This window comes from Brachypodium distachyon, chromosome 2 (genome assembly GCF_000005505.3).
Source record: "Brachypodium distachyon strain Bd21 chromosome 2, Brachypodium_distachyon_v3.0, whole genome shotgun sequence".
NCBI lineage: Eukaryota > Viridiplantae > Streptophyta > Magnoliopsida > Poales > Poaceae > Brachypodium > Brachypodium distachyon.
The window spans coordinates 2,725,772-2,747,191 of record NC_016132.3 but is presented as its reverse complement, the minus strand read 5'-3'; the positions used below and the strand labels follow the sequence as shown (position 1 = coordinate 2,747,191).

General features: G+C 44.0%; 2 protein-coding genes and 1 pseudogene across 2 annotated transcripts; 2 read left to right on the top strand and 1 right to left on the bottom strand.

Moving 5' to 3' along the window:
• Positions 1–1,987: 1,987 nt before the first annotated feature.
• Positions 1,988–5,398, bottom strand: LOC106866011 (annotated as a pseudogene).
• Positions 5,399–6,685: 1,287 nt separating this feature from the next.
• LOC100830401 (receptor like protein 7) lies at positions 6,686–10,447 on the top strand. The gene has a single exon (XM_010232178.3). The coding sequence runs from the start codon at positions 6,864–6,866 to the stop codon at positions 9,948–9,950; it is 3,087 nt and encodes a 1,028-aa protein (XP_010230480.1). The 5' UTR covers positions 6,686–6,863; the 3' UTR covers positions 9,951–10,447.
• A 3,875-nt stretch (positions 10,448–14,322) lies between these two features.
• Positions 14,323–18,564, top strand: LOC100830091 (wall-associated receptor kinase 2). Its single transcript, XM_014898492.2, has 3 exons — positions 14,323–15,596; positions 16,077–16,238; positions 17,275–18,564. The coding sequence occupies exons 1-3, from the start codon at positions 14,651–14,653 to the stop codon at positions 18,267–18,269; spliced, it is 2,103 nt and encodes a 700-aa protein (XP_014753978.1). The 5' UTR covers positions 14,323–14,650; the 3' UTR covers positions 18,270–18,564.
• The last annotated feature ends 2,856 nt before the right edge of the window (positions 18,565–21,420 follow it).

The window sequence follows — 21,420 nt, the reverse complement described above, 5'->3', positions numbered from 1 at the left end:
TGGCTTGGGAGTCTCGTGACGTTTTCGTGGGCTGGTTTTTGGCCTGTTTTCTGATGTATGTTTATGGCCTTTTTTATTTATTTGGTTCATGTAATCCAATAACCGGTGGTAGTGTGTCTCCGTTTTTTTGCTTGGTTACATTTTGACTTCTCCTTTTATTTCCACCTAGAAGTTGCATATTTTTGTTCTATGTAGATTTTTTGGATATATATACATTATGGGCAAGGCTAGGTTTTCTTTTGGGCCTGTCTAATTCAATAGAAAAAATTAAGAGTGCAACCGAAATTTTGTGTGCAAATTTGGATTTTCGAATAGTGCAATTGAATATTGCACATTAGGACAACTAAAATTGTACAAATAAAATTTCAGTGCAATTTTTTAAACTTCACATAAAGTTTGATGTTAATTTTTAAAAATTGCAGATTCAAGTCAAGTATATTACTACATGAAACCGATGTTAATTTTTTTGTCTTTTATAGACCAATGCCCAAATGTTAGGTACAAATACTCACACATATATATATATATATATATATATATATATATATATATATATATATATATATATATATATATATATATATGGGCCATAAACAGGTCAGCCCACGAAAAGAAAGCCCAAGCCATGCACTCCGTTAGGAAGGATCGATCCGTTCGAGGGAAACGTACGTCGAGAGAGAGGTGTTGACTCGTATGATCACTGCAGTTCGCGATGCAACTTGCAAGCACACGAGGCGACGCGCTCAGTACACATTTTCCCTGTCTTTCTTTCTTTTTCTCTTTGTGTCATAGTACTGAGGTTTGACCGGAAACTTCGTACTGTAGGGAGGAGCGTACGTACGTTTGACCGGAAAACCAAACCACGCCTGACAAAACCTTTCAGTCATGCATCAAACGATTGAAAAAGGGGTTGGACTGCAACGTGTCGTCGGGACGATGCATACTCTCTCTGATCCTAAATTCTTGACTCAAATTTGCTTTGGCTAAATATAGATCTATCTATTCGTAAAAAACGTCTAAATACATGTAATATTTCGACAATAATTTATGATCGGACATACTACTGAAGTCTGAAATGGAATAGGACATGGTACAGGCTAATATTGTCAGTCTAGAGCATGCCTTGTCACCAAACAAAAGGTTAATTTCTAGTAAGTGTGCACGCAATGCCGTGAGGAAACGATCAGATCAGAGCCAAGTGACCACTACTCCAGCAGCGTCTCCCTTGCTGTGCAAAAGCATCTAGCGCCTTCCAACCTAGAAACAACGGGCACCATAAAGAGGGGGAGAAATAGATTCTGTCGTAGTTTCTTGCAAAATCTATTTTTGGATCGCATAAAGTAAATTTTGGCTTATGGTCTACGGTTGAGAGATCAATTTTTTCAACCGTTGGCTTGACATTCCTAGGCTCTCCTTGCTTACCATTTTCTTTAGCAAAAGTTATGCATACAACGACTGCTGCATACACAAGATTTTACAGAACAAAAGCAAAGGCCCAGAGTTTACAGAATCATGGCAGTGTCTTCGGTCCCGTATGTAGTTAATTTTTTATGCACCACGGATCACCGATGTTCTGGCGACTACCAGCACATCAAAAATTGGCGCCAGGTTTCCTTCTAGAGATACAATGGCAGTCCGTTTCAAAGAAGGAAAAAAAAGATATACAATGGCATGTAAAACCATTCATTATATTCTGATGTGTACATATCTATCTTGGGAAGAATTTATTACATAACTTATCTTCGTGAAAAGATGACATTTATTTCAACAGGTCAATACTCTTTCATGACTTTTTTTAATGGGGAGTACCCATGTCACTACAATTATCGCCGCAAACCCAACACCAAATCCCAGTCCAACAAAGAGGAATAGCATAATGTCCAGAGAATCCTTCTTGGACGTGAGTGGCAAAACACTTGGCACTGTTGTGTTACCGCATTCTTTTGATAACGGAGGCCCACACAAACCATCGTTTCCCATAAACGAGCTATTGGAAAACGTCAAGAAATGAGGTGATTCTGGTATTCTCCCATCCAACTTGTTGTATGATAGGTTCAACATTGTCAAGAAGTCCAATATATGATGTTATTTCTTGTGGAAGCACTCCAGAAAGCTCATTTGAGGACATATCCAAAGCCTCCAATTGGTCTAGATGACCAACATGAGATGGAATCGTCCCTGTGAGAAAGTTGTGTGACAGGTTGAGCCCATGTAGCAGAACAAGTTCCCACATGGCTTCAGGGATGCCACCATGAAATGTATTATTTGAGACATCAATGAACACAAGTGTCCTTAATATCTTAGCAAATGAGGTGTCGTGCCCTTTATATGTGACTGCAGTGGTATACGTATAAGTATGTGTTGTCACCTCTCACTATCATGGACTTCAACTCCTTGAACCACTGGTCTTGGGGCAATGTGCCAGAGAAGTTATCTGAGGATAGGTCAACAATTCTCAAACTTGGAAATGCAAAAGTAGTTTTGTCTTCAACAAGAGATTGTCCCACATGTCCAAACAACCTATTGGATTTCAGCACAAGGACTTCAAGCCTATGCAGCACACTCATCCAACATGGAAAAGAGACTAATTTGATTGTTTCCAACATCAAATAACTCTAAGTTCTTGCAAGCAACCAGAGATCTGGGCAGCTGTCCTTCAATCCAGTTGCCACTGAAATCTAATGCTTCCAATGAACACCCTTCACTGATATTGCGTGGGAACTTCCCGTTAAGTTTGTTTTGTCTTAAATTCAATGATTGCATCCCATTAACTTTTGACATTAGACAAGGAGGGATTGAGCCATTGAAGTTGTTGTAAGAGAGATCAAGGAGTTGTATACTCGTTGCCCCACAAAAAAAGGATGGAATATCTCCAGAGAAGTTATTTTGGGAGGCCATGAGGAGGATAGTATCACTAAGATGAGAACCAAAATTTGAAGGTGCAGATGAGCATTTGTTGTTTGAGTAATCGAGCAATGAGGCAGAGCCTCGAGGTATAGGTATGGGCCCCTCGAACATGTTGTTGCTAAGATCAAGCACTAGTACACTGAAAGGAAGAAGAGGCGTGTAACTAGTACTAGTGAATTTATTGTTCGATAGGATAAAAAGTACAAAATTAGTCCCAATCTCCCATGCCCATTGTGGTATGGCGCCATGCATTTGGTTGTAAGAGAGATCAAGGGTAGACATTTGAGATTGGTGCCTCAATAAATTGGGGAATTTAGAGATGTTGCATTCTGACAAACCTAGTATCGAAATTTTTGGATGTGATGCTAATGAAGAATTATCTTTTCCATCAACGACGACTAGATTATTATTAGATACTTCAAATACCTCAAGATGTGGCAGTTTCTTTAAAGAGGTAAGCTCCACTATGCCAAAAAGATGGTTTGAATAGAGCATGATTATTTGCAGTTGCGTTAAATTTGAGATATATGATGGTATTTCTCCTGAAAAACTACAGTTACACAATATTAATCTTTCTAATTTCTTAAATTCACCTATGAATGGAGGTATTGATCCGGATAAGCCACAGTCAGAGAACTGGAGAATCTCTAGAGAGGTTAGGTTTGCCACCCATGATGGTATCGACCCTGCTAGTCCTAACCCTGATATTTGTAGCACACTCAAGGATTTGAGCTTACCAATTGACGATGGTAGCTCTCCAAAAAATCCAGGTGCACTAAGGCCCAGTCTCTTCAAAGACTTGAGATTGCTAACAGAACTCGGTATTGTACCCGAAAAGTTTGTCTGACCAACATCTAGATTTTTTTTTTGACTTTCAGGATTGCAGTCTGATAGTATATAGATATATAATTTTTACAAAGTGAGACACCGAATTGCGACTTTCGAGGATCAAACTCTGGTGGGCTGCCAGCACACCTGACTGGCTGACCACCCAAGCTATGCTTGGTTCTCAGACCAACATCTAGATTCTCCAAAGTATTGCTAGTTGTGAAGTTTGGCAAGTAACCAGATACTCCACGATTACGGTAAAGGTTAATTGTCTTTAATTTCTTATGTTCAAAGATTGCTGGAGAGAGCCATCCTTCGAAGTGATTAATTTGAAGTTTGAGAACCATCAAGCTGGAGAAGGTGGTCAGGAAATCTGGAACTGGACCAGATAAATGATTATTTTGTAGGTCAATAATAGCAAGTGAGTGTAAGCTAGAGAATGAAGTGCAAATAGGACCAGAGAGCCCACAAAATGGTAAGCTAAGAACTTGAAGGTTAGGAGTGGACCTTGCTAGAGCATCACACCACCGCGCTTCGTTGCCAGATAGGTCTACGAAGCCGAGGTTGAGCTCCGTTAATTCAACAAGTTTTGCAATTAAGGCTTCAAAGTTTGGGTGCGTGAGTCGGGAGTCACGTTTTGACTGTATGATGACATTATAACCATCACTAAGCAAGTCAATAAATTCGAAACCAGTAGAGAGGTCAAGTGATGCCAAATTGGTGAGTTGACGGATGCCAATTGGTACCTAGCCATCAAAGTCAGAGCTGGAGAGGTTGAGATGGGTGAGCTTGAGGAGGCGCTCAAACCCGGTGGATGGGAGGCGGGATCCATTAAAAACATTATATGCGAGGTTCAGGTACTCGAGGGAGGTTAGATCAAAAATCGCGTGATTTAGACCTCCGCTGTGCAGTCCTTGGTTGCTCAGATCGAGCGAGGTCACACGACCATCGGCATGGTGGCACCGGATGCCTTCCCAATGGCAGCAATCCGTGCCGGCCCTCCACGACCTGAAGGCGGCCATGGACTCATTGTTGGTGGAGAAGGACCGTTTGAGCCGGAGCAGCGCCGATGCCTGGTCCGGCAAGCATGGAAGGTATACACGGTGTGGTTTGTGTACTCACCGGCTGAATCGAGAAGCGAAGAACAACAATGCGGGCGGAAGAAGTTGGATTTGTAGGAGCAGCAGCAAGAACAACAATGGTCCGGGATGGGTCCTCATTGTTGGCAGTTTTGACTGGGTTGGTCAGCTTAAAGGTGAGCTTCTAAGTGTGCAGTGAGATGGATTTTGCAAATTGCAACCCACCCTGCACCCGTTTATATACTCCCATGCAGCTTGTAGCTGGTCGTTTATTGGCCGTGCACCAGCTGCACGGTAATTGGCGATTACACGGCCCGAGCCTATTTTTTTATTTAAAAAAACTAATCTTGCACTTGCCTATTGCAAAATAAAATACTACTCCCTCCGTTTCTAAATACAAACAGCGACAAGTATTTGAGAACGGAGGAAGTACCTCTGATCCTAAATTGTTCTCGTGGTTTTAATACAAACCACGACAAGAATTTAGGATCGGAGGGCTAAGCTTTCCCTTTACAAATCAATAATGCATGTAGCCGGAAAAATGCGAACCTTGAAAAGTGATTACGTCTGACCGTTTCACCCATTGTGTGACCAAAGCGAGTAGGCCGGTACCGTTGTATGCTCCATGCTAATGAGAAAACATGCTACTTTCTTTGTTCAAAAACACAACTCATATAGATTTGTGTACTTGGACCAAGGCAGCTCTCGTTTCTAGTGCCTGACCACTCATATTGAATTAATAATAAATGTATATGAGTAGTTATTGGCCGGGTGCTGGTATCAAGAAAAAAATGAGATGTGTTTTGAAACAAATGAGAAAAGGCTATATGAGTTATCATTTGGAAAGGGGGAGTAGCTCGATCAGCAGTCGGTCCGTACCATCTGTAATTAAGATGCCTAGCTGGGAAATATGATCGCACGCATAGTTTAACCGGTCCAGGGCCACACATCTAGTAACACAGGCACTGTGCATTTTCCGGATGATATCTAGTTGGGCGATTGCAAAGTGTACAGTTTCCATATGGTGTCCTTGTCCATCGCTGTTTCACCGGGTCACGGGGTCAGTCAACCTCCTCGATATGATCTCGAGCTTCTTCTTTTTTGCCATGCACAGCGCCCAGGTTGACCTCCGTAACAGTAACTACGACCCGTTATAACAGCCGGAGATCGAGCAACACCCAGGTTGGCCTGGGCCGTCGCTGAGATACCTGTGAAACATGGCTGGGCCAACACTCCTGGAGGCTCAGCGATCTGCCGAGAGCCCAAAAGGCTCGTATTGCGTCTCCAGTTGTTACCGCAATTCGCAATGCCACGCGAGACTCGAGCACAAATACAGAGTAACAAATGTGCAACTCTCTTTCCCGCAAAAAAAAAACAAATGTGCACCTCTCAAAAAGAAAAAAAAAAGTAACAAATGTGCAGTTCTGCCATGTCGCCTGATGCGATGATGTACGTGGAGTTTCTTAGTTTTTGACCGTTTTATACACTAGCTGGAGCTGGACGGGCATTTGGGTTTCAAAGCGTGGATATATATATATATATATATATATATATATATATATATATGTATGTCGCAGATCCAATGCGAGGTCTTTTTTAAAAATCTGATTACATGAGATCGATACAAAAACGTACATATGCGCGTGCCGTGCAAGTTGCGTTGCATTGACTTTGTCGCCGAATTTGATCCGATTGGTCGAGTGCCCAATGGTGTTGCAAACTTGCACCTCTCGCATGCATGCATGATAGTGTCCCGACGTGCAGTGTGTACCACAGGTGGGAGCAGCTAGCGCTTTCGTTCTGGCAGTCTTGTGCCGGCAACCCTTACGCACGGTGAGATCTAGCTAGCTGCAGGGGGAGGGGGAGCCACAGGGACCGCATATGGTTTCTTAACTTGAGACACAGACACTAGGTAGTAGCTAGCCAACCGATGAATTGCAGGTTTCCCATTATATATACATGGCCAGATCGAGTGGATATCTTACCAGTATAGAAGAACAGTCCAGAGTCCAGATAATCACACACCATATATAGCTTAATTGTTCATGCATGTTTGCAAATATGGCCTCCTTTAGCCGCAGTCGCGAGCCACCGGTGCTACTACTACTACTCTACCTGTTCATCTACCTCACTCTAGGAGTCCAACTCTCCTACCGCTCCACCGTTACTCCCCAATACAGCAACCACACTACCGCCGGCAATGGCGTGCCGGCAATTCCTTGCCTGCCTGACCAGGCCTCGGCGCTGCTCCGGCTGAAGCGCTCCTTCACCGTCACCAACGAGTCCAGGTGCACCCTGGCCTCGTGGCAGGCCGGCACGGACTGCTGCCACTGGAAGGGCGTCCATTGCCGCGGCTTCGACGGTCGCGTGACTTCCTTACACCTGGGTAGGTGCCACTTGGAGAGCGCTGCTCTTGATCCCTCCGTCTTTCGCCTCACCTCACTTCGTCATCTCAACCTCGCCTGGAATGACTTCAATGGCTCCCAGCTCCCAGCCTCTGGGTTTGAGCGCCTCTCGGAGCTCACCCATCTCAACCTCTCCAGCTCCAGCTTTGACGGCCAGATACCGGTTGCAATAGGACATCTCACTAATTTGGTATCTCTTGACCTCTCAACAACCTTTTTTGTTCAAGAGGAATCTGATGAATACATATCATATGCCACATGGTCAGATCATTCTTTGTGGCTCGTTGAGCCAAACATAGCGTCTTTGTTAGCAAATCTTAGCAATTTGAGAGAGCTCAATCTCGACATGGTAGACTTGTTTGACAATGGTGCGGCGTGGTGTGCCGCCTTTTCAAATTCGACTACCCCGCAGCTCCAGGTTCTCAGCCTACGGTATTGCCTCCTTCAAGGTCATGTTTGTCGATCACTTTCCAGCATACCCACACTCACCGTGATTAACCTGCAGTATAATAAATTACATGGTCCAATTCCAGAGTTTCTTGCAGATTTGCCCTCCCTGAGTATTCTTCAACTTACTCGTAATCACCTTGAAGGACAATTCCCGGTGAGAATCTTTGAAAACAGAAACTTAACGGCTCTTGATATTAGTTACAATTTCGAAGTCTCTGGCTCTTTGCCAAATTTCTCATCAGATAGTTGTTTGGCGAATTTAGTTGTAAGCAACACTAATTTCTCTGGTCCTATTCCGAGTTCCATAGGCAACCTGAAATCCTTGAACAAGTTGGGCCTCGCAGCAACTGGTTCTTCTGTCCAAGAAATCCCCTCTTCAATTGGCGAGCTCACATCCTTAGATTGGTTAGAGATATCTGGAGCTGCTGTAGTAGGAAAACTTCCATCTTGGGTCACAAAATTAACTTCTTTAGTTCATCTCCAGTTCTCTAACTGTGGTTTATTTGGAGAAATACCTTCTTCAATAAGTAATCTCAAGAAACTAGAGTGGTTAGCACTTTACAAATGCAACTTTTCTGGTCCAATACCTCCACAGATATTTAATCTAACTCAATTAGAAACCATATATCTTAACTCAAACAACTTCGCCGGTACAGTGGAACTCAGTTCATTCTTGGAACTACCAAATCTGTATCATCTGAGTCTTTCCTATAACAGACTTTCTGTGATAGACGGGGAACATAACTCTATACTCATACCGAATTGGTTGTCCTCTTTGCGACTAGCGTCTTGTAACATATCCAAGTTCCCTGATTCCTTGAGGAATCTCCAAACGCTTTATTACCTTGACCTCTCAGATAATCAAATCCATGGCGCTATACCACATTGGGTTTGGGACAATCGTTCGGTCCTAAACTTATCGCACAACCAATTCAATAGTATAGGGTATGACTATGCTCTTCCAATTGGCATATCACTTTTTGATCTCAGTTCTAACCTATTGGAAGGGCCCATGCCTATACCTGGACCCTACACCAGTTCTTATGATTGCTCAGACAATCAGTTCTCATCTATCCCAACTAATTTTGGTTCTCAACTCAGTGGTGTTATATATCTCAAGGCCTCCGGAAACAATCTCTCCGGAGAAATTCCACCATCAATTTGTGATGCAAGGGACCTAGCGCTCCTTGATCTCTCTTACAACAATCTAAGTGGCCCCATCCCATCTTGTTTAATGGAGGATTTAAATTCTCTAAGGGTATTAAAGTTGAAAGCAAATAAACTTCAAGGAGAACTACCGCATCGTATCAAGCAAGGTTGTGGATTCTATGGATTAGACCTCAGTGACAACCAAATTGAAGGACAACTACCAAGATCTCTAGTTGCTTGTAGAAGCTTGCAGGTTTTTGACATTGGAAATAATCATATCAATGATACTTTTCCGTGTTGGATGAGTACGCTTACTGAACTTCAAGTCCTTGTCCTCAAGTCTAATAAGTTCTTTGGGAAGGTCGGGACTTCTGTTTTAGGGACGGCAGAAGAGAATTGTGAGTTCATGAAACTTCGGATTTTGTCTTTGGCTTCAAACAATTTCTCTAGCACATTGACAAACAAGTGGTTGAAGAGTTTGAAATCTATGACGGCTAAATCTACGGATGACACGTCGTTGATGCCAAACCAGCATGGTCTTTATTTGGCGGACGGGAGAGAACATGAGTTTACTGCTGAAATCACATACAAAGGATACGTTGTCATACTTAACAAGATTCTGAAGACCCTTGTAGTCATCGATGTCTCCGATAATGGATTCAATGGTGTCATTCCCGAGTCAGTTGCAGAGCTTGTTCTTCTTTGTGAGCTGAACATGTCACATAATGCTCTCACTGGAACAATTCCAACCCAACTCGGTGCTCTACATCAACTCGAGTCACTGGACCTCTCTTCAAATGACCTGTCCGGAGAGATACCACAAGAGTTAGCTTGGCTGGACTTCCTCTCAGTGTTGAACCTGTCTTACAATCAGTTGGTTGGGAGAATACCAGGATCATGTCATTTCCAGACATACTCCAATCTCTCATTCATGGGGAACATTGGCCTGTGTGGATCCCCGTTGTCCAAGGAGTGCGAAGACACCACACCAAACATGATGCCACATCCTTGGAAGAGGGAACCGATGGATATTATATTGTTTCTCTTTATTGGACTTGGATTTGGTGTCGGATTTGCAGCTGCAATTGTAATGTGGTGGGGAATCCGCATTAGGAAACCATCACAAGGTTAGCAGCACCTCTTTGTGCTGGTGGAAAATATCGTGTTTGTAGATTACTTGCAAACTGGAGAATTTGTCTCCATTAGTAAGTATGGCATCGATTTGTCTTATCAGGAGTGCTATCCAGTCAAACTTGTAGTAATGTCTTTTTAAGGCAGGTGCTTGACTGCTTGTATGTGTAAAATTAAGTACAAATATTTCATTATTTGTATGTTCCATTCAGGATACCATTTGTATTATGCTTGGCTACCGATGCAGCATCTATGATGGAGTAGGACCATATGAGCAGGAACAGGAGGCCGTGGCGATGATGCTTCCTGGGAGTCATTTTGCTACTGGCTTGCTGATTTCTTCATGAGGTACAAAGTCCACACGTATAGTTGTGTATATGGTGTGTACAGTGTAGATATTTTCATGCATGCCGGTTTGTGTGTTAACTGTATTGTGTAGATTTTCTACAAAGGTGCGTGTCAGATTCTTTTTTTCCACATGAGAAGATTATTAGGTGATGGAGATTGTGTTTACTGTTGGCTGTGATTGTCGGCAGCGGCCTGTAGTGCAGTCTGCTTTGTAGTCTTATAGACTTGGACCGATTCAGTGCGTAAGTGTGTTACTACTGGCGGTGGCGTGTTTGACCGCTTATTTGGTGGAAAAAATGGTGTGGTTGCAGTAAATACACACACTCGGCGAATTAACGGCATGAGAGAGATCAGTCTTTGTGATTAGCTTGAATTGGACAGGGAGTTGGAAGATTTGGGGAGGCTCACGGCAGATTACACACCACCGTAAGAGGGATTTCATAATCCAGATTTGGGAATGCTGGAGACTCACCTCGGACCGGAAGTTGGAGGCTTCATAGCTGCCGCAGATCTCTGTCCCAGTTCCGGCGAAGAACGCCGCCGCACAATACATCCCCGCCTCCTCCAATGCCGCTGCCACCCCCCACCAAGCTACCCTGGCCTATGTGCGGCACACGCCCTCCACTGCGTCCGCTCGGGCGTGCTATCCCTCCTCCGTCCGACAGCTCCACTCCCGTGGCCGCCGCCCGCCGGCACCGGAGCAGGGTTCGGTGGCTCCTTGCCGCGAATGCAGGCCATGCGGGTTGCCTGAGACTGGGCTCCTCCATGACCACGTCCGGTCCGGGCCGCCAGTTGGGCCGTGGGAATGCTTTGCTTCTGCTTGGAATCTTGGTTGTAGGCTGGGCTTCGGGCTTTGTTATGATGGACAAAGTGCTCCACAGCTCCAGGCTCTCGATCCCAGAACTTCCAAATTGGTCCTAGCCTGGCCTTCCAACACTACTTCCAAATTGGTCCTAATATGTTGCTAAAATTGGTCCTAGCATGTTGTCGAGCAAGGATGCCGTTGGGATACACAGCCGCAACGTTAACTGAATGAATAGTGATGAACGCCGAGAAGCTGTCTCTTCCATGCAGAGAAATTTCATACTTCCATTCCATAATATAACGCACGCACGCACACAGAATTTTGCTTTGACCATCAATTAGACTAACAAAATGTGAATTATGTATTATAAAAGTTATATCATTGGAAACTTTTTTCAAATACGAATCTAGTGATATAAGTTTTATAAATCTTTTCCTAAGTCCTTCTGCATCATTCTTGCGGTTGTGGCATGACAAACCCTAGGCCCCGCCGCGTCTCCCTCTATGCCACCTAGTGCGGTATTGTGGGGGCGAGGTGGAAATGAGAATTCGTGAAGGGAAATGATCATTTTATAGAGTCTATGACAGCTTTCTTGTAAATACGTTGAACTTAATAGGGTAGTCTGTAACGAGGCGGGCCAAAAGGTGGCGGATGGCTTGGGAAGCACACCAAAAGGTGTTTCCTTTGCTTCTAAATACAAAGCAGAGTGGTGTGCTTCCCGTAAAAAAAAAGTAGAGTGGTGTGCTTATTGAAAGTATGAACCATAGAAAAAAGTGTTTAACTTGTATTTCTTAAATGATTTCTTCAGCCGGAATTACTTGTCACTAATTTAGTACAATTTTGTACTCCCTTCGTACCAAAATAAGTGATCACGTGAATTTGTATAGATTCTTATACAAATCCATGCACTTATTTTGGGATGGATGGAGTATTAAAAATCCGCGACAAATAATATGGAGTACTTAAAAACACAAATCCAAACAGACATGAGTTTAATTTCTTTTTCTTTGTGCCAGTGCGGTCGCCTTCCGTACCTACACACCAGGCGGTGAACCAGTTTAGTTTGCTTTCCTTCGCACAGGTACTCAAGTCATCAACTGCATCGATGACTTTCCTTTCAAAAAAAAAAACTGCATCGATGACTTATGGTTCAAAAAAAAAAACTGCATCGGTGACACTTTTATGTAGTATTATAATTAATATGATACGTAGTAACAAATTGTATTACATTAATACATTTTGTTTTCTAACTACAAGTGGTGCATTAATTTTGTTGGCCGCTTCCCTACAAAGTCAGATGTGCATACTCAACTAGTAAAGTAATCCGTATCAAATACAAAATATGCGCACGTAGAATGGGGTGCATTAATTTTGTTTGGCTGACTTTGTTTCATTGTTTTTAAAAGAAAGCTATGCAATTTATTAACTGCACCTCTTCTTCTGATTGGCATGACATCCTCCACTATTATCCATAGCTATCTTTCAGAAAAAGGAACTATTAGTTGTAGACAATGATGTGCACTGTCTGGGAAGCTACAGTTTTCTTGTTCAATTTCCTTTTCTAAATGAGGACTGTATTATTCATAGACCTCGAGGTTGGTTCAATTTCCTTTTCTAACAGCGAGTGCGCACATTTTGTATTTGCTGTTGGAGTAACGTGTTTCTAACGTCTTTCCTTGCCTAGGTAATGTGTATACTCTTTTATGAACTGTTGTATTAGTACATGTTTGGTTCGTTGCATCTCGGGAAAGTCAGAATTGTCTGGTCAGGCACATGCAAAAGATGAACTATGAGATAGACGCGCAAGTGGAGGTAGAGAAGAAGATGAACAACAGATTATGGGATGAGAAGCTAAAGATAGAGTTCGAATTTCATTGAAATTATGTTTAGGTCCTTCAAAATTTACACTACGGAACATGCATTTTTATGATTGCCCCCCTAATAGCAAAATTTTCTTTTCTGGCCCCCATACAAAATTCTCCTAGATCCACCCCTATATGAGGTATGGATGGCACCCGCCGGGTTCGGGTCCGGGTCATGGTCCGGCAATACCAGACCCGGACCCGGTCACCCACCTCAGAACCGTGCCCCGGACCCGACGTCGGGTCTTGCAGACCCACAGGTTTACCCGACCTGGCAATTAGAACCTTGGGCTGGAGGTTGGAGACTTCTCCATCGGGGTTTGAGGCGGTGGCGGTGTTGGCGCCGCGCAGCGCATTGGAGGCCAGGACGGGGAACTTCTTCTGGGCATGGATGCGGAGGCCGGCGTTGAAGGCGGCGGTGGAGTTGGCGTCGCACAGCCGCAAGGAGTGCTCCATCACCATCGGCTCTCTGTGGCGTCGAAATCTATGTCCATGGCGGGCCGTGACGGATATGGACTGGGGGAAGGGGAGCAGCCGGCGGGGGCTGGAGGAGACGGGAGAGAGGGACTGTAGGAGCGGGAAGGAGGCGGTAGGTTTTTTTCTTAAGGGTCGTACTGAATTCTTTTGCTGGCCGGTATGACATGTGGAGTTCAAAGTAGACGCGGGTTCGGGTTTGGCACTACCAAATACGGACCCCGCAGACCCGACGGGTCCAAAAAAATTTCAATTAGGAACCCACGGATCTGTTTTTTTACCAAATCCGCATACTAATCGGATGGGTATGCATTGCCATTGGACAACCGAGCCGCGAGCTGGACCGAGCCACCAGAACAGGCTCGTTCGGCCTTCGGGCCGAGCCAGGCTTGGCTCGGTCCAGCCAACGGCCTAGTATTAGCAGCCCACTAGCACTGAATTCGCCCAGCCCAACCAAGGCACCAACAAAATCTTCCTCGGTCCAGTCCACGACGAGGGCGACTCTCGACTCCCCCGATCCTTTCTAGAGAAAAAAAAGACTCCCCCGATCCCCCAAGCCCGCCGTCGCCGCCGCCCACCTCGCTGCTGCTGCGTGCCGTGGCTGCCTGCCCCAGCTGCTGCGCGACCGCTACTCTGCTCCCCGCCACCGCTCGCCCCAGCTGCTGCTGCTAAACCGCATCAGATGCAGCGCCGCTGATTGTGCTCTTCGACCAGCAGCCACTCAGGGCTCGTCATCCTCCTCGCCATGGTCGTCCTCCCTCTGACTAGGCTTGCCGTGCTGCTTACCGCCGAGCTGCTTAATGCTGTGTCTTGCTGCTGTGCGCTGCCTGGGGCAATGGAGCTGCTTGCTGTCTGCTGCAGAGGCGCCGGAGACGAGCAGGGCTGAGCACAGGCAGCCCGAGCCGAGCCGGCAAAAGCGGCTCGTATGCACTTTGGGCCGAGGCAGGCTCGGCTCGTGTCCACCCTGAATTTGACATGGTAGGTGAAGAAATGGCCGGCCTCTTGTGTCTGTTGATTATCTATTTTGCTATGCGACTTTTCCTTCGTCCATTAACCTTCATAGGTTTAATGCCTATGCATGGGTTGCTAACATTGTACCTAGCCTGGTGCCGCCCTACTTAGCGTCTTAGCCTGAGCAACAGATTATCTATTTAACCGAGGATTGCTTGACTGCAAATCAAAAGCTAGCCCGATCGAGCAGACCATACGCACATGGAGAGAGGAGCAGCAGCAGTACTAGTACTGATGTCGTGGTTGCTGCTATTCTTGCTACTACTAGCAAGAACAACAACTGCCGCGGACGGTCTGAACGTCACCGCGGACGGCCCGCACCGCTGCGGCGGCGAGGAAATCCCCTACCCGTTCGGCATCGGCGAGGGCTCCTACCGTGACGACGGCTTCGAGATCATCTGTCGAGCCGGCATGCCGGTGCTCGCCACCACCAGCAACGACACATTCATTCCGATCGGCAACATCTCCATCCTCAACGCGGAGGCCGTCGTGATGCTGCGCGTACGGTCGCGGTGCTACAACACCACCACCGGCGAGCCGACCAACGATAGCTACACCAACTTGGAGTTCAGCGACAAGGGCGTTTACCGCATCTCTGTCTACGGGAACTACTTCTACGTCCTCGGTTGCAACACCATTGGCTACCTCAGAACCAAGGAGGAGACCAAAGGCAATGATACTACCGGTACGGACAACTCCAAGTTCACCGGCTGCCTGGCCTACTGTGCAAACTCCGAGAGCGCGGAGGACGGGAGCTGCGTCGGCGTGGGCTGCTGCAAAGCCGAAATCCCCAAGGATCTTGTCGACAACATGCTGGGCTTCACCAGCTACAACCTCACGGACAAGTACAACTTCAGCTCTTGCGACTATGCGTTCCTCGCAGAGAGAGGCAGCTATGAGTTCAGGACAGCCGACCTCGGCATGGACTTCGGACGGGAGATGCCGGTGCGGCTCAACTGGGCCATCGGCCGCGATGGCCACCACACGTGCGCCCAGGCTTATGCTAACGAGAGGGACTCTGACTCAGAGGCCTATGCCTGCATAAGCTCCGACAGCATCTGCCTCGACTCCCCCAATGGACCTGGATACATCTGCCGCTGCAGGGAAGGCTATGAGGGCAACCCGTATATCCATGGGGGTTGTATCAGTAAGTTCATCATACCTGTGCTTAATTTTAGCTAGCTAGATGCAATTATATAGTTATATAGTCGATATCTATTGCAGAGATCGGTCAGCAGGTTTCTATTCAGGTTAGGATAGCTGCGCCCTGTTTTCTTCCCCTTTACATTTCCCTCGATCCCGTGTCTGTTGACAACCTGAACTAAAATACCGTATTTCCGTTTTAAGTAATGGAAAGGGGAGAAATTCCAGGTGTAAAAAATATATATACTCCCTCCGTCCAACAAAAGATGTCTCAAGTTTGTCAAAATTTGAATGTATCTAGACATGACTTAGTATATAAATGTATTTAAATTTAGTCAAAGTTGAGACATTCTTTGTTGGACGGAGGAGTATATAAATATACAGGCCGGACCACCTTTGAATCTTTGTTTTTCGTCTGTACGTTATACAACTAGCTAGCTAGTATAATTTGTTTTCTGATGGGTACAGTCGATAAATATTGCAGATATCGACGAGTGTAGGCTTCCGGACAAGTACCCTTGCAAAGCCACCTGCAAGGATAGTCTAAATGGCTACACTTGCACGTGTCCCAAGCATTCAAGCAGTCCCAATCCCTTCAATCAAACCTGCAACCCAGATTTTCCCATCTTTGCGCAGGGTATCGTAGGTATGTGCTAATAATCACTTGCGGGCCACGCACAAATCAGAAGCGTTACATCCCTGAACATTAAAATTGTTTTCCATATGATTCATATTTGTTTGTTGGAAAACTTTCAAGAGTTACATTATTCCTTGTTTGATACATAAACATTTTTCGTACACGGAGCATGTTCTAAGATTTTTTTTGTAATAAAACATTTTATGAATACACAAACATTTTGATAGATAGTCAACCTGTTTTTTTAAAAAGTTCTATTTCTGTAATATATTTTTATTTTATCATTTGGAAATAGTTTTAACAAGGTATACAAAATTGTATTATACTACTTGTCAAATATATAAAATTGAAACTAGCCAAGAGCAGCTAGCCGTGGTGCAGCTGGAAAAGGATGCAGATAAATTGATGTTGCTTTTGGCACCAGGGTGAATTATACCTAGCTTATTATTTGGCTAAACAACATTTTAGGCATTTTTGTGTTTTTCACATCAGATTTTAAAATAAGTTCACCACAGCACAGTTCAGCAACTGCAAACTTCGGATTCGATCCAACTAATATGATCTGTCCAAGGAATTTTAACAGATTACTAATTTGTTTATAAATAATAATGAACACATCAGTAGGAACTGATCGTAAAGAACTACTGACCTTTCAAAAAATAATGGTGCATTTAGAATAGCTGGCAAACAAAGAAACATTAAATTATGTCCATATTAACTTGATCAAGGCAATTTGGAATGTGCCTAACTCAAATATCTTCAGGATCTCACTATTTAATAGAGAACATTTTAATTTAATTAAGTTGCCCCTTGCATAGCTTAGTTAACTAGTATATTTTTAAATTTTGAAATTACAATCATTATATTTTTATACTCACTTACCAATAATTTCTTCTAAGATTTCCCTAACATAAGTTCTAAGTTTATTATTTGTTTGACAATAAAAGGAAATTACAGGAACAAACTTTTTGATTTTTTTATTTGTTTTACAAATAAGGGAATTCGGACAATATAGTGATAGTCTATATTTCTTTGTGTTATGTAGGTTCAATAGCTGGTCTTTTCATCATAGCTATTCTGGTCTTCCTCGGGATTCTTCACAAAGAGAAAAAAAAGATGGAAGCATTTTTCAAAAAGAACGGCGGACCTACATTGGCAAAGGTTAATAACATTAAGATATTCAAAATGGAAGATCTCAAGAACATTTTAAAAGCTAGCAATGTTATTGGGAAAGGTGGCTTTGGTATGGTTTACAAGGGAATCATTGGGGATAGTAGCCAGCTAGTCGCAGTGAAGAGGCCTATCAATGTTAATTTAGCTGATCAAGAACAATTTGCAAATGAGATCATCATTCAATCGCGAGTCATTCACAGGAACATTGTCAATCTCATAGGTTGTTGCCTAGAAGTTGATGTCCCAATTTTGGTCTATGAGTTTGTCCCAAAAGGTAGCCTCCATGACATTCTCCATGGTAGCCACAGGGTGCCTCTCGATTTGAATCTACGACTGCAGATTGCCGCAGAATCAGCAGAAGGTCTAGCTTATATGCACTCCAAAACTGCTACCACAATCCTGCATGGTGATGTTAAACCAGCTAATATACTCTTAGATGATAATTTTGTACCAAAGATCTCTGACTTTGGTATATCGAGGTTGATTGCCACAGATAAGCAACACACCAGAAATGTTATTGGTGACATGAGTTATATGGATCCTGTATATCTGCAGACAGGATTATTGACTAATAAAAGTGATGTCTACAGTTTTGGTGTTGTGCTTTTGGAGCTTATTACAAGGAAGAAGGCCTCACATTCCGACAACAATAGCTTGCTCATGAATTTTCTTGATGCCTACAAAAATAACAAATCAGTGATTGAGCTCCTAGACAAGGAACTTGAAGTGGTACAAGATCTGGAGCTGCTTGATGGTTTGGTAGGATTGATTAAGCAGTGTCTAAATCTCGATGTCGATCAGAGGCCAGAGATGAACGATTTAGTAGAGCAGCTCCGCTATATGGAGAAAAGATGTAAGAGGAAATAGAGTGGTCATTTTATTTGCTGGTGAGGTGATGCATCCAAGTGAAAAAGTTAAGTTGTGATCATCATATATACATGCTTACGTTGCTCTCATATAGAACTATGGGAGATTTCCATAGTGTTCATGTACTTTTCATTCATGCTGTTTTGTTCTCCTATGACTTAAAGGATGTGTGTCCTGATTCTCACAAAAAAGGATATATCTCCTCAAGTAGAATAATAGGAGGTTTATGTATGTTGTTGTGTCGTGTTGTAAGGGTCTGCTTGCAGATGATGAATGGATGTGCGCTTATATTTTACTTCCTCCATCCCAAAATAAGTAACGTATATTTGTATAGATTTTTATACAAATCCACGTCACTATGGAGCACGTTGTTGTGAAAAAGATGGTATCGTGTTTATCCAGAAGACAATTTCTTGACAAACTTTTCTAGCATATTACTTTTCTCTCTATGAATATCGGCCCAGACCTGCTGCCGGTTGGATCGTATCACTGACAATCTCATCCACGTCTGGGCCGATATTCATAGAGAGAATCGGGCCTTGTCCATGGGCTACTACTTACTTACAGACGACAATCAACTGCAGCCAGCGAAGAGCCCAACAATACTTACAGACGACAGTCAACTGCAGCCAGCAACAATACAATGTTTTTTTTTGTCCTACTACTTAAATCTGAAATGGAGGACGGTCGACATGGTTACAGGGCTAATATTGTTGGTCTAGAGCATGCACACCTGTCGCCTGCAGATCATCAGACTAAAAGAGGTTTAATTTCTAGTACCTGTGCACGCTGTGCCGTGAGGAATCTGTTGAGAATAATTAGTTTACGATCAATTAAGTTAATTAATGATTAATTAGTCAGTTAGTTATGTAACTGTCCGTGTCCCAAATAAGAAAATTTGGGACGCGAAGGCAAAAATTTGGGACACCAATGCATGTATTGGTGCCCATTCCCCTTTTATAAATATCATTATCAATCAATGAAACATGACAAGAATTTCATTCTAACACGTTATCAGCCACGTTTTGTTCTACAATCAAAAGGTTAGAATCATGGCAATCAATGATCTGCCCCTAGTTGTTCTTACCATTCTTGAGTTCCCCGGCCACCATGGACGCAACCGCCGGTGGGCCCCGCACCGTCGGTGGGGCCCCCGCCGCCGGAGCCACGCGGGTGGCCGCCGTCCGCGCCTGGGTCGCTCTGCGCCGACGGCCTCCGCGCCCCTAGCCTCTGCCGCAACGGCCCCCGCGGCCCGGCCTCTGCCGCGACGGCCCCCACGGTCGCGGCCTTCGCACTGCCGGACCTCGCGCCGCCGGCCTCCTTGGAGTACACACCCTTTATGGAGTGGTTGTTGTCAGGGCCGGCGCCGCCCATGATCGGCGAGGAGGACGACTTCGTCATCGCCCTAGCGCCTCCACCGCCGCCCCTCTACTGCCCCGTCCATGGGTTCGGGCCGTGCCCGACGAGGGACGGCACGGCGCCCACATCACCGACGGCGCACCCCCGGCACTCCGCCGCCCGTAGATGCTCCGCCATCGGCCAACGACGACGAAGATGATGGTGATGTGCTCGACGCTGTGCCCCCGGAGGCATAAGGGTTCACGCAGAGGCCCGGCATTGATTTCAATGAAACATATTCTCCGATTATGAGTGGAATTACTTTCCAATATTTAATCTCACTGTCTGTTCAAAATCGTCTATCTATGCAGTTGATGGACGTCGTGACTGCATATCTTTATGGGTCATTAGATTCATATATTTACATGAAGGTTCCCGATGGAATCCAAATTCCGAATGCTAACGCAAGACGCAATATGTACTGTGTAAAGTTGAATAAATCTTTATATGGTTTAAAACGGTCGGGTAGAATGTGGTACAACCGACTAAGTGAGTTTCTCATTAAAAAGGGTTACTCTAACAATGATGACTGCCCATGTGTATTCATCAAGAAATCCAAAACAGGATTTTGCATTATCTCTGTATATGTTGATGATTTAAACATCATTGGCAACAAACAGGATATTGATGAGGCTCGTAATCATCTAATGACGGAATTTGAAATGAAAGATTTGAGTAAAACCAAGTTCTGCTTAGGTTTACAACTTGAGCACCTTCCTTCGGGAATATTGATTCACCAAGCTATATATATCCAGAAAATCTTGGAGAAATTTAACATGGACAAATCCTATCCATGCAAAACACCTATGGTAGTTCGATCTCTAGACGTAGAGAAAGATCAATTCAGACCAAAAAATGATGGAGAGGAAATTTTGGGATCTGAATTCCCATATCTTAGTGCCATTGGAGCATTAATGTACTTAGCAAATTGCACCCGGCCGGATATTGCATTTGCGGTAAATTTACTAGCTAGACACAGCGCAGCTCCAACAAAACGCCATTGGGTAGGAGTCAAGCAAGTTTTTTGTTACCTACAAGGCACTAGAGATCTAGGTCTATATTTTCAAAAGGAAAACCAAGACTCTGAATTAATCGGATACACTGATGCTAGCTATTTATCTGATCCCCACAATGCTAGATCCCAGACCGGTTTCGTATTCCCACACGGTGGGAAAGCCATATCGTGGAAGTCTTCTAAACATACTCTAGTGGCTACATCCACAAATCATTCGGAAATAATAGCCTCATACGAAGCATCTCGTGAAAGTGTATGGCTACGCAGAATGATTAACCACATACAACAATCATGTGGTATTGGTTCAATTGAATCACCAACGATTATCTATGAGGATAATTCAGCTTGTGTTACTCAGATGTAATCAGGTTATATAAAAAGCAATATAACTAAACATATTGCACCTAAACTATTCTATCCTCATGAGTTACAACAAAATGGGAAGATAAATATCTTGCAAACCAAATCATGTGATAATTTCGCAGGTTTGTTTACTAAGTCCTTACCGAACTCCACATTTCAGAAATGTGTATATGGGATTGGTATGCGACAACTTAAAAATTTGCGAGCAATAGGGGGAGTGTTCACATGAGTTTAACCTGTTCACAACATCATATTGCGCTCTTTTCCTATTATGAGTTTTACTCACTAGTTTCTCATAAAAGGTTTTTAATGAGACAATATTAACATGAGATTATATGTCATATTTTCTATTTTTCCCACCGGGGTTTTTGTAGA

Bases quoted from the DNA above. Each gene is read 5' to 3' on its own strand.
- LOC100830091 (XM_014898492.2), top strand. From the start codon at position 14,651: ATGGAGAGAGGAGCAGCAGCAGTACTAGTACTGATGTCGTGGTTGCTG. The intron at 15,597-16,076 runs GTAAGTTCATCA...TAAATATTGCAG, and splicing joins TATCCATGGGGGTTGTATCA to ATATCGACGAGTGTAGGCTT. The intron at 16,239-17,274 runs GTATGTGCTAAT...TGTGTTATGTAG, and splicing joins CTTTGCGCAGGGTATCGTAG to GTTCAATAGCTGGTCTTTTC.
- LOC100830401 (XM_010232178.3), top strand. From the start codon at position 6,864: ATGTTTGCAAATATGGCCTCCTTTAGCCGCAGTCGCGAGCCACCGGTG.